The sequence below is a fragment of the Oryctolagus cuniculus genome, chromosome 1, assembly GCF_964237555.1.
Source record: "Oryctolagus cuniculus chromosome 1, mOryCun1.1, whole genome shotgun sequence".
Taxonomy (NCBI): domain Eukaryota; kingdom Metazoa; phylum Chordata; class Mammalia; order Lagomorpha; family Leporidae; genus Oryctolagus; species Oryctolagus cuniculus.
The window spans coordinates 35,128,914-35,142,236 of NC_091432.1; the positions used below are offsets into that span (position 1 = coordinate 35,128,914).

Consider the following 13,323-nt stretch of genomic DNA (forward strand, 5'->3'; position numbering starts at 1 on the left):
ATAATCAAAGATCAAAATCAGTAGTTATTCTGCTTTCTATTTTCTCAAATTAAAAAATTTACCCAGATTCCTAAAATGGCATGCTTCTCATGATTATTTCTCCCTCGATCACTATTTCCCATCAGTTTCTTACAGTCTTTATGTTCTAGCTTCTTACAGAGTGCACAGAAAAACTTGGGCTTGCCAGAGCAGCCACCAAAGTTTATACCAAGGATGGAACCCCAGTCTGTACTTTGTGTGATTTGGTTTCATGGGCTCTAGAAGAATCTTTCATTCAGAGAGACTCCAAGGAACAGGAGAAAGTTGCAGCTCCTATTGGACCAGAAGAGACAACTCTCCAAAGTATGGGAAGTTGACTGCATTCTGCAAAAGTGAATTGGTTCTATTTATATCTGATCACAAAAAAAAAAAAAAAAATGCCATGTGAAATTTTGTTTATTGCTTACTTATTTTCATCTCTTTGAAAGGCAGGGATAGAGAGAGGGAGCATGAATAAGGGTGAGTGAGTGAAAGAGAGAGTTGGATTAGTTGAACATTTCATCTACTGGTTCACTCCCCAGATGCTCACAACAGCCAGGGCTGGCCCAGTCCAAAGCCAGGAGCCCACAACTCTATCCAGGTCTCTCATCTGAATGACAGGGGCCCAAACACCTGATCCATCATCTGCTGCTTCCCAGGATGCGCCGCCAGTAAGCTGGATTGGAAGCCGAGCAGCTGGGACACCAACTAGCACTCAGATATGGAATGAGGGCATTCCAGGTGGTGGCTTGACCTGCCACCCCACAGCACTCGCTCTGATGTGACCCTTTTATTCAATCACTTCTTCCAGAATTTTGAAATCACAGGGAACTACTTTTGTAAGTGATTTCAAAAGTTTCACTAGGGAGTTTTTACCTTTAGGAACAATAGGAAATAATTAGAAGCAATATAAATTTTTATTTCAGTACTGCAAAAATAAATTACATAGAATTAATAAACTATGTTTGTATAAATAGCTAATTTATGAGACAGGAGCAGATTTTACTCTTAAACTCAGCCAAAATGAACCAGAGACCACTTAAGAAGTGGGGCTAGGACATTGTCGATCTATTAGAAGAAATATCCTCTCCACACCTCTCCTGTCTTCCAACTCCCCTTCTCTATCCTGCCCATCTCCACCACTGCCGCAAGCTCCAGTCAATGTCCCTGTAGGGCAGCTTTTTATTTTATTTTATTTTATTTTATTTTATTTTATTTATTTATTTATTTTTTTTTTGACAGGCAGAGTGGACAGTGAGAGAGAGAGACAGAGAGAAAGGTCTTCCTTTTGCTGTTGGTTCACCCTCCAATGGCCGGCGCGGCCGGCGCGCTGCAGCCGGTGCACCGCGCTGATCCAATGGCAGGAGCCAGGAGCCAGGTGCTTCTCCTGGTCTCCCATGGGGTGCAGGGCCCAAGCACTTGGGCCATCCTCCACTGCACTCCCTGGCCACAGCAAAGAGCTGGCCTGGAAGAGGGGCAACCAGGACAGAATCCAGCGCCCCGACCGGGACTAGAACCTGGTGTGCCGGCGCCGCAAGGCGGAGGATTAGCCTAGTGAGCCGTGGCGCTGGCTGTAGGGCAGCTTTTAGCACAGAAGATTTTAATTTTAACTATCTCTTTGCATCTTTGTGTGTCTCATTAGATTATGTACAACTTGAGGGCAGGGACTGTATCCCAAATAACTGCTAAGTTAAACAGAGTACTGCTAGTAGTGATTTAGTACAGTTTTCTCAGTGTGAATTTTTCTACTATTGTTGTCTTGAGAAGAATGAGTTTGAGATTAGGAACTTGGATTTTGGAGCCAAAAAACCCAGAGTTCCAAACCAAGTTCTGTCACTTGTTACCTGAATGACCTTAGGCAAGCTGCTTAACTATGCAGTACCTCAGTTTTCTCATTTGCAAAATGAGGACATGAATAGTAATTTACTTCAAGGAAGTTTTATGAGGATTATGTGAATATAATGCATAAATATTCATATATACATTTGTATATTGAACATATATTTAATGCCTACATTAAATATATTTGGTTCTCATCAATATGAATATATTCATAAGAATACACACATATAAATATATGCTCTCATATATAAGTTCTTCATAAGAAAAAATGTATATCTAAGATACACATATAAAATGTATCTATCTGTTACTTAGAACAGAGCCTGGTTGATGTTTACCGAACATTCACTAGATCTTGTTATAACTGTGTGTAGGCTATTATTTGTTGCTACCTGAGGAGTTTTAAAGAATAAAGCACAGATTTCTGTCTTGAATCTATAACATTATAATTTCAAAGTCTTATTTTAAACCTGGTTGGAAGCAGAGCTATTTATACAGGACCGCTGAAAGGACACAGCCATCCCTTCTGCTCCAGATTCCAAAGGCCACCCTTGAATCGGGCAGGGCTGTTAGTGAGTTGCCCTTTTACCGAGTTATGGCTTGGGATTGTGCCATCAGTTCGCACTGAGGAACTTTAAAGGAATAGCTGCTGGTGAGAGTTCAGCAGAGAGTTCTCTATGCAGGCAGTGGGTGAGAGCCAGGCTCTGGAGGCAGATGATGTGGATCCCAGTCCTGATCCTGCACCACGCGGCTGAGGAAGGAAAGCTCATCTGTACAAGGTGGATGAAAAGAATGGCAACAGGACCCAGCTCAGAGAACTGTTTCCAGAATAACACCAGACAGTGTTGTGTCAATGTCGTAGTTAAATGCCTGGCAAGTAGTACAGCCTATGCTGCATACCAGGATGCTGCTGGCTGTAGCATGAATGATCTCTTTATGAGCACCCTTAATTGCATTTCTCCGGCTTCAGGACCAGGAAAAGTATATCTTCTACAGAATTTGTCTGTTTATTTGGGCCATTTGAATCCAGAAATTTTGTTTTGTTTTCCCTTCTTCTCTGGCCTCTAGGAAGCTGTGAGCCCAAATTATGCTTTAACAGCTACAAATTAAAAGAGGGTGGTGTTTACTTCTATTTCACAATGAAAATGGTACCCAACAGTTATTGGATGCTTGCAACAGTAACTAGGTTAAATAATATTTCTTCTAAGCACTTGTTACTTACTTTAATCTGACAGCAGAATGAGAGAGATAATATCATTCACCTAAAATCTGAGGACACTGAGGCACCTCGCCCTCATGCTAGACCATTCCTGTACTCCTCTTCTGTTTTACTTGGTTTTCTTATCCTTTATTTTCCCTTTTCTAAGCATACTTTAGCAGGTCACCTCAAATTTCTGTAAGAACTAGGTGATGTGTCAGAGAAGAATTAAAACATATATTTACAGTCATATTACATTAACTTCTTGGGTTGCATATGTTATTTTTGACCGTATTTATGTATCGACCTCTTGTTTAAGAATGGCCTGTTTATATGAAGTAATTAATGAAGAAGGAAATATTTTGAACAAATAAATGAGTTCAGATTGTAAATTTATTAATCATTCATTGAACAATTGTAAGTGTGCCATTTCTTTCCCAGAAAACCCAAGAGTGATATTGAAAAATAAATTATTTCCAAAGTCTTTGACATCCAACAGTTTGGATGATATCGATACATCTTTGCTCATCCAGATCCTTAGAAATCCTATTGCCATTTGGGTATCTTGTGGTGAGCCATTTCAACCTCCAAATGGTAAGCTTTTTGTTTTTGCTTTCAAGCAAGTATATGAATGTGAGAAATAAAGTTTAGTCCATCATAAGAAAATGAATTAAATGTGTGTAATGTCAACATAATAGCATCACATTTATGCAAAGAACAGGAGATCCATCAATTATTGTGTGCATGAGAATAGCTATTGCACATTTGCTTGTTTCTTTTTACTAAAATGGAGTATTCTGCATGGAAAAAAATGTCTAATTTAGTTGATAAAGAGATCCTTGGTCTATGAGACTGAGAATAATGGTATACATTAGAAAATAACAAATGAGTTTAATTCACACTGAAGACGACCTGTCTGCACATTTTCATTTTTAAGAATTGCACCCTTTAGGCAGTAGGTGGATGTTTAAAAAATGAATGGTTCCAAGCCAGGCTTTCATCACCTCCAAATAGTTTGTGGAAGTGGAAAATGAAATATGGCCACTGCATATGGTAAATCTATATAATAAAACAGCACTGTTCTTCTCTCCCACACCCCGCCTTCATCCCACAAAGCAATGCCTTAAGCTCTGTCATCTTTCAAATTAGGTTTCTTTTAATGACCCTTACCTTTTAATTATTTGTTTCTAATTGAATCTCTTTCTTGGAGCAGAAACTTCTTTGTAAATTGCTGTGCATGATAAATTACTGTTGATAAAAGAATGCTAGATAAAATATCATGTATTTTTTCTTATTCTAGCTTTGCAGAAAGCAGAAACATTCGAGAAACAGATTTGGCTTAAAAAGGACAAAATTTTGGCTGATCTGGATTCCATGAAACACAAAATGAGACAGTTAAAAGGTCAGTATGAACTTAACCAAATATTACATGTTTAATTCTAAAGCTGACCTCAACTTATGATAGGTATTTTTTTTACCATTGGATACCAAGTATTTAAGCAATGAATACTATGGAATATTGTATTACAAAAATTATTTGAAGAAAGTCTAAGACCTAATAATATATATTTGTAGTACCAAAGCTATATTTGTAAATTCATATTAAAAGAAGAAATACCTCTTAATTATGTATATATATTAAAAAAAAAATAGGAGGATGTCTGGGCCAGATAATCACCCCATTGCTTTTGAATGAATACCTGAACTAACATTTATAGGCTTTGGACCTAGTCTTTAAATGAACTTGCTGTGGTATTTCTGTTTGTTTAATAGCCTGAGTGAGGAATCACTAAAATATTCAGTGTTGAATTTCAATCAATATCTCAAAAGGACTACCTCTCCTTTTTATTTTCATCTTAAAAATTATTTGAGAGATAGAGGGACAGAGACAGAGACACAGAGACAGAGAACACTCCCCTCCATTAGTTCATTCCCCAAATTCCCATAACAACCAGGGCTGAGCAGGGGCCGATGCTGGCAGCCAGAAGTTCATCCAGGTGTCCTACATGGGTGAGAGGAGGCCAAGTTCCTGGGCTGTCACTACTGTCTCCCAGGGTCTGCATTGACAGGAAGTTGGAGCTGGGAATCAAACCCAGGCACACAGATATGGGCTGTGGCCTTCTTAACCACAGGCTAAATGCCTGTTCCTCTGTTTTTATGCAACTATATGCTATTCATAGTCAAAGATCAGTTGGCATTATTTATCCTCATCTTCCATTGTTTTTGTTACGTAATCTTAGGTTCCTGACCTTATCCTATTTCCAGCATTTGAAATACAAGTGATTCTTTGGGGAGCAACAATGCACTATGGACTTTAGTCTGGGAAGAAATAATTTTCAAACTCTGAAACTGACATACAGAATTTCTTTTCCTAAGTGTGTGAACTGTGTTGCTTCAAAACCATATTACTTGGGGATGGCGTTGTGGTGTAGTGGGTAAAACTGCCACCTACATTGCTGGCATCCCATATGGATGCAGGTTCAAACCTCAGCTGCTCCACTTCTTGCCTTTTTTTTTTTTTTTTTTTTTTTTTTTAGATAACTGGGTTGCATCTTTTTTTTTATTTGACAGATAGACATTGAGGGAAAGAGACAGAGAGAAAGGTCTTCCTTCCATTGTTTCACCCCACCATATGGCTGCTACAGCCGGAGCTAGGCTGATCTGAAGCCAGGAGCCAGGTATCTCTTCCTGCTCTCCCATGCCCAAGCACTTGGGCCATTCTGCAATGCCTTCCCGGGCCACAGCAGAGATCTAGACTGGAAGAAGAGCAACCAGGACTAGAACCTGGCGCTCATATAGGATGCTGGCACCGCAGGCAGAGGATTAACCAAGTGAGCCGTGGTGCCAGCCCCAGCTGCTCCGCTTCTGATCCAGCTCTCTGCTATGGCCTGGGATAGCAGTAGAAGATGGCCCAGGTGCTTTGGCCTCTGCACCCACATGGGAGACCGAAAAGAAGCTCCTGGATAGTGGCTTCTGATCGGCGCAGCTCTGGCTGTTGCAGCCATCTGGGGAGTGAACCAGCAAATGGAAGACCTCTCTGTCTGCCTCTGCCTCTGCTTCGCTGTAACTCTGCCTTTCAAATAAGTAAATAAATAAATAAATCTTTTTTTAAAAAAACATATTACTCTTGCTTTAATAAACAACAACTAGTCCTACATGCTTTGGACAGAACTCTGGTTTGAAATGGCTATTATTCAGTCTTTACCGAAAAGAGTGATTAGATGGAAGTGAAAAGCATCTATTACTACTACAAAGCACTTGCACTCCTGCTATTAGACATTTTCACTTGAATATCTCAGAGACGCGTCCACAATTACAGCTCTTATATCACCCCCATATCAAGAGTCTCCTCTGTTTCCCCTAGTAGTGGCTTCAACACCATCAACCCAGGTGCTGTCACATAAACCTGCAGTCATCGCTGGCATAGCTCTCTCCCTCTCCCTTTGCTCAAGCAAATAATCATTAACTCTGGTTACACTAAGTTTGGCAAGTTGATCTCAGATGAATTCTAACCATGTTAAGCTCCATCATTACACAAGTTCAAACCACCATCATCTATTCCTCTGATTACTGGAACCGTTTTCCAGTTTGTCTCCTTGTTCCCAGCCCTGATAGTAGTTTCTGTCCTCTGAAGAATGGTGACATTCTGGAGATGAAGTGATCACGTACAAGGGCAAGGTGCTATGTACTGCAGGCATAAAAGCATTTAAGGTTTCCTATTATCCCTGGGACGAAGTTGAGACATGTTAATATGGCTGTTCATGATCTGTTTCTCTGGAAGTTCATCTCTCCTTAAGTTCCTCTCTCCTTGCCCGCCAAAACCCATCAATCTGGCTTTTCTTTTAGTTGACAGACACACCATGAAGTTTCTTAACCCTGAGCTTTTGACTCAATTCCCCCGTCCCCAAGTTTTCTCTCTCCTATCCTCTTGGATCGCTCCTGACCATTCTGTATTTTTCAGCCTATTTGTTCACTTCTTCCTGGAAGCCTTCTTCAATATTCTGAACCTGAAAGTACCAAACTTCCCTTCAGAGAGCCCTCATCACATTATTATAATTACCTATACATGTGACTGAATCTCCTGTTAGATTATAAATTCTTTGTCTTTATTTTTCCTCTGAGTCATTGTAGAATGATTGAATAAAACAGTGACTGGAATTTTAACCATTCACTCCAGTGAATTTCCTAAACTCTACTTTTGTGTCAACTTAAATCCATAGACAGCAGCATACCAAAAATAGCACCTGGCGTAGCTGCTTTACTGCGTTCTTTACTGAATTAACATCATGTCTTCCGTTTCTATTACAACTGAGTACTAAAAAGGCATTTACAGTTAGCTGGCATCATTTACAATATCATTGTTGAAACCAGTATGTGTTTGGTCAGTTAATGTCCATTATGCAAGGATCTATAAATATAGTTTCTCTCATGATTTAGTGCTAGGATAAATCTTGTCTCTATTGGCAAACTGGCATGGTTTCTGCTATTAAATACAAATATTAGCATATGCTTATAAAACCCCTTTACCAGCTGTTGAGATTATGAGGATAAATAAGAACAACTCCTAGCTCAGCTAACCATAGTCCTCGCTAGATTGTTAGCTTCTTGAGGGTTGAGTGAAGGAAGAAGTACGGAAGGCATAAATGTTATTGAATAGATTATTTCTGACTATAGTAGCCATTTGTTAATGCAGCAAGTATTTATTGAGCAAATGCTATGTATAAAACACTGCTAAACTGATTTTACATTTCATTTTAAAATATGATCATTGCTAATATTGTGCCATTAATAGTTAATGTATAGGGCTTTTATGATTCAGTAAAAATACTTGCTCCTTGGTTTATGTATCATAAATACTCAATAAATATTGGTATAAAGAGTCCAGAGAAGGCAGCACTGTATACTTGGGGTCTTAAAACTGATAAATAAACTCAGAAGTGGCAGATCAAGCCAAAGTATCTCTTTTGTGACATACCAAGACAACACTGGAGCATTCATTTAGTGTGAAAGTTAAACAGATATGTCAACTGAAACCCAACATAGGGTGGACTTACCCTTCCAGATACAGATGTTACTGAGCCAGGGCAGGGCTCACAGTAAGGGAGGGTAAGGGGGAAAGTTGTCCAGGTGAGACTGATAGCATGAAAGAAAAGTAAGTACTCAGTTCTCTAGCTTCTAATAGAAAACAGTGTGCAAATGGACTAATAATCCTCGGCTTTTTTTTTTCAATTTCCCATCAGAGAAGTCATCTGCCATTGTTAGTGAGGCCTCATCCCCTTGAAATGAAACATTAGAAGTAGAGAAGAGGCATGCCCCATTTATAGTTAGCCATCACCATTATCTCCTGATCTCATGTGAAATAAAGTAGGATATATGGAAAATATAAGAAAATTTTAAAAGTTATTCAATACCTTTTGCTTAGTTTTAATTTATATTGTTCTTACCTATAATAATACTTTAGTTTGAAAGTCCTTTTCAAAACTAAAACCTTTTGTGATGATCTGATATCTCTTTATGAAAATTATGGTTAAATGCATTCATTTTCATTGTACCGTTAGAAGAAAGTTGACAAAAACAAATAATGTTTTTTTTTTTTACTGTTTTCTATGTTCAATCAATTCTTTCAACAGTGTAAGTCATAAACTATTGCTGAAATATCTTTAGCTGAACAGAATTTTGGAGCTCAGAATGCATTATAACTAAAATGTTTGTTGAAATATTACCCATAAATTTATGTGTCATATACTAATGTTATCTATAACCTGTGAATAGAGTTGAGTTAAAAGTGCATTTAGTGCAACTTTGTGTTAGATGCCTGTGGTCTTCTCCAAAGCGTGTTACCTAATGGCACTGTCACCATAACTCATTCACTGATTGATTCAATAATGTTTTCTCCACATCCATAAATTGCACATGAATGTTTATTATGTACAAAAGAATTTTGGTTTCTCTGAAAAGTCATTCCTACCACTTATTTTTTTGTTGTTGTATCTATTTCTTTAAACTTGAGTTACAAGAGCTAAGAGCCTTATTCTCTGGAAGTACTGAATTATTTTGAGTTTTGACTCAAACTAGTTTCAGGCTATGGTCTGAAAATCTGCACTGTAAGAGTATCTTGGCGGCCAGCGCCGCCGCTCACTAGGCTAATCCTCCACCTGCGGCGTCGGCACACCGGGTTCTAGTCCCAGTTGGGGCGCCAGATTCTGTCCCGGTTGCCCCTCTTCCAGGCCAGCTCTCTGCTGTGGCCAGGGAGTGCAGTGGAGGATGGCCCAAGTGCTTCGGCCCTGCACCCACATAGGAGACCAGGAGAAGCACCTGGCTCCTGGCTTTGGATCAGCGAGGTGCGCCGGCCGCAGCAGCTATTGGAGGGTGAACCAACGGTAAAAGGAAGACCTTTCTCTCTGTCTCTCTCTCTCTCACTGTCCACTCTGCCTGTCAAAAAAAAAAAAAAAAAGTATCTTCGCAGCAACACTGAAAACAAAACTTTGTTTTCGTAGTGCTATTATTTAATCAACCCAAGTGTTGCTTTCTCAAAGAGGTTTTCTTTGACACCGTAGGCTAGGTCAGCAACTCCTGCTGCAGGTTCTTCTAGACCCAGTATTTCCCTGGCACAGCACCACTGCAATCAACAATCAGTGTGACCATTCCCTTGATACATCATACTGGAGGCAAGGATTTGCTTTCAGACACGTCTGCCTCTGCGTCATTCAGCACAAACCAGACCTAGAACTGGTGCCCAATATAGGTTTGTGGAAGGATTATACAAAAACAGCATTTTTTAAACTTAAGCTCTGAGATCAGTATGAGACCCAATGCTAGTATGTATTCAACACAGAAAAAGAAAATAATTTCATACATGTGACCTTAAATCTCTTTTATAATGATTCTAAGTGGTCTAGTTGAAAGAATACATACATCTGAATCACTGCACTTATTAAATTATGCCTGTGATTCTTCAGAATACAGTATTTCAATAAATATTTTCTCTTACCACAGCTTCTCAACAGTATAAAGGGCACAGAAGAGGTGTCAGAAACTAATCGTGCTTGCAGGGTATTATTAGTTAGGAAAAAAGAGCTTCTGTCTCTTGGGTTAATATTATTTTAGAAATACTTAATCCCCAGGCTGCTAAGCTAATTGTGGGGGAAAGGCTTATTATTAGTGAAAAGAACAAAACATATGTTCCAAGACTGGAAGAGATGATAGGGACTATATAAGGTCATGAATTCTATTTGACTAAATTACTACTGAACCGTATCATGGATGTGAGGCCAGGGCCAGGGTGGAAGTCAGCATGTTATCTTTCTTTTTCCATCTGTAGAATGAGGAGGAGTTTTCTAGCTATTTAAAGCCTGAAACTCTCATATGAAGAGTTATTGTTAGATGTTATTACCTTAGGCATCTTTGCTTTTATGATATATTTAGTATTTGGGCCTATGCTCTTGGGTGGAATAATTTATGCATAGAAAGCCAAACCAATTTATTTGAAATCTGAAGGCCCATCATCAGAAATAACATTTCCAGAGACTTCTTTCCCCAGGGCGCCGTGTAGCAGCATGTCAGCCAGCCACCATGATTCCCACCCAAAGCCCTGCGCAGCCAGTGGTGGTGGAAGGAGGATGGACTGAACAGACTCCAGAGGAAATTAAACTCATGGAACTTATAAGACATACAGAGGTACAGTCCTTTGGATGGCAGACTCTAAGGACTCTGCTTCTTTTTTAAGGGCTTAAAAGTATAATATTGAATTTTTAAATTATGCTACTAATATATTCTCAGCTTCTGGTCAGTTATGACCACATAAGCATATGCCAAGCATTGAGTTGGCATTTAGAGAGTAGCTATCTGAAAGACAGTCAGCTCATTTGAAAGTCTGTTTTGTTTGAATGGAGACCAGAAATTATGACCTTAGCCAAGAAGAGAAAAGGGCCCAGTGGATATGTGCAAAGGTAGTTATAATAAGTGTAGTCAAGTTGAGCCTTATGGCTTCATTGCTCATCACTCCTAAGGGTATGTCTCAAAGTGTAGAAAGAGCAAGGAGCAAAATACTAATTGCAGTGGAGACATTCAGAAGTGAGGAATTCAAAAAAGTGGCTTCAGCCCAATTGGTTAATCAGGATCGCCAGACATAAAAAAGTTGAAAAAAGAAAGGTCAGTTGTTGAGAGAGGACAGTAGAGACCAGGAAAAACTTTTAGCTTTGTGAGGTTTTTCATCGAAATGATATATATGTTCCTATTTCATAGTGTTTCTCAAATTTGTGAAATGTGTTCAGTCTACATCTTAGGCATTTGCCCAAATGAAGGTTATTAGAAAAAAGAAATTGACATCCCTAGAAATATTACTTCTTGCCAAGCTAAGAAGGATAAATCACTGACAGGGGATGAATGCAAAGCATTGATGCAGGGCATGCTTGAAGTAGGATGAAAAGCTGCCCAGCAGGGACCTGGCAAAGTATAAGGGTGGCTACTGTCTGTTAAAAGGCAGCAGGTAAGGACTCAAACAACACCCATGTACGCTCCCTTAAGCATTCCTTGGTTAAAGGAAATGATGTTGTGATTCTAATCAAAAACCTATTTAAGCCGGCGCCGTGGCTCAATAGGCTAATCCTCCACCTTGCGGCGCCGGCACACCGGGTTCTAGTCCCGGTTGGGGCGCCGGATTCTGTCCCGGTTGCCCCTCTTCCAGGCCAGCTCTCTGCTATGGCCAGGGAGTGCAGTGGAGGATGGCCCAGGTGCTTGGGCCCTGCACCCCATGGGAGACCAGGAAAAGCACCTGGCTCCTGGCTCCTGCCAGGATCAGCGCGGTGCGCCGGCTGCAGCGGCGGCCATTGAGGGTGAACCAGCGGCAAAGGAAGACCTTTCTCTCTCTGTCTCTCTCTCTCACTGTCCACTCTGCCTGTCAAAAAAAAAAAAAAAAAAAAAAAAAAAAAACCTATTTATTAGATGTGGAGAAATGGCGCAGCAGGAGAAGCACCATGCGGAATTCCAGAAACATTCTTTCTTCATTGCTCCAAATCATAGATGAACATCCAGTGCTTTGTCAAAATGAGTGTTTTTTTATTATTATTATTACTCTAATGATTGGTATTGCCTTAGTGTTTCATTGAAGCAAGGCAAGTTTACTGGAGTCAGGACAGGAGACACTAATGCACTCAATGGTTACTTCCTAAAATGTTTTTATATAATAATTACAAGAGATTTCTGACCTTCGTAGCATTCTTTGCACACACTCCACAGATAGTTCTCTAACCGTGGCATTGTCTGGGATTTTTCTTGACAGGCACACCTTTCTGAAGTCCAGGAACAACAGTCCAAAAGAAGCTTTCCAGTTGTGAGTAAACGTCTGGCGGTGAAGCGGAGCAGTCTGTACAAGCAACCCGACACAAAACGGGTCTGGACCTACCTAAACGGAAGCAGACCTGAGGACGGCACCTACGCCTGGGGGAAAACCATCTCAGAGGTACGTCTGGGGTGCAAGGACTAGCTCACGGGTCTGGGTTCAGATCTCCGCTCGGACATTTCTGTATCGGTAGGTCAGGAAGATGACTTCTCCGAGCTTCCTTTTCTCATGTGTGAAATGGGAATGTGCCTTTCCTCCTAGGGGTGACCTGATGTGTACAAGGGCTGGTGGTGGGAAAATGTGAAGCCCAGGGCTGTGCCGTATGTGTGAATCTGAATATGACATTTGGCCAGCAGAGAACAAAGCCAGTCAAACCTACCACAGCCAAATAGTGAAATCCAAGCTTTAAGATAATTCTCATCCTTTATTTTAAATCCAGTTCACAAAAGAGTAATTTTTCCCCTCATCATGAGCTGTTCACTAGATATGTTCTAGGTAAGAAAAGCAGCATTACTCATGAGAGAAGAATCTAGCAAATTCTTATTACCCAGAGTCGTGGAACTGGCAGAATTTCCACTTTGCAATGTTAAAACAGGAAAAGAAGAGCATCCGTTCTTATATTGCTTGCAATTTCAAGAGTATAATACTAAAATTTCATCTCTTGTCTTAATCTTTTTTTAAAAATGTATTTATTTATTTGAAAGACAGTCAGAGAAAGAGAGAGAGAGAGAGAGAAAGGTTTTCCACCTGCGGGTTCACTCCCTAAATGGCTGTAGCAGCTAGGTCTGCTAAGAGCCAGGAGCTTCATCCAGGTACATGTAAGTGTCAGGGGCCTAAGTACTTGGTTCATGTTCTGCTGCTTTTGCAGGCCATTAGCATGGAGCTGGATCAGAAGTGGAGCAGCTAGGACAGGAACCATTTCCCA

The 13,323-nt window shown here is 40.1% G+C and overlaps 1 protein-coding gene across 22 annotated transcripts in view; it reads left to right on the plus strand.

Annotated features, from left to right (window-relative positions):
• DCDC1 (doublecortin domain containing 1) overlaps positions 1–13,323 on the plus strand; it is a 557,706-nt gene that overhangs the window by 509,832 nt on the left and 34,551 nt on the right. For all 22 annotated transcript variants that reach the window (XM_070071610.1, XM_070071601.1, XM_070071604.1 and 19 more), the window contains 5 exons: positions 150–342; positions 3,500–3,652; positions 4,359–4,460; positions 10,599–10,735; positions 12,339–12,518. In XM_070071610.1, coding sequence (XP_069927711.1) covers positions 150–342; positions 3,500–3,652; positions 4,359–4,460; positions 10,599–10,735; positions 12,339–12,518 — 765 coding nt within the window. The remainder of the gene's footprint in view (positions 1–149; positions 343–3,499; positions 3,653–4,358; positions 4,461–10,598; positions 10,736–12,338; positions 12,519–13,323) is intronic.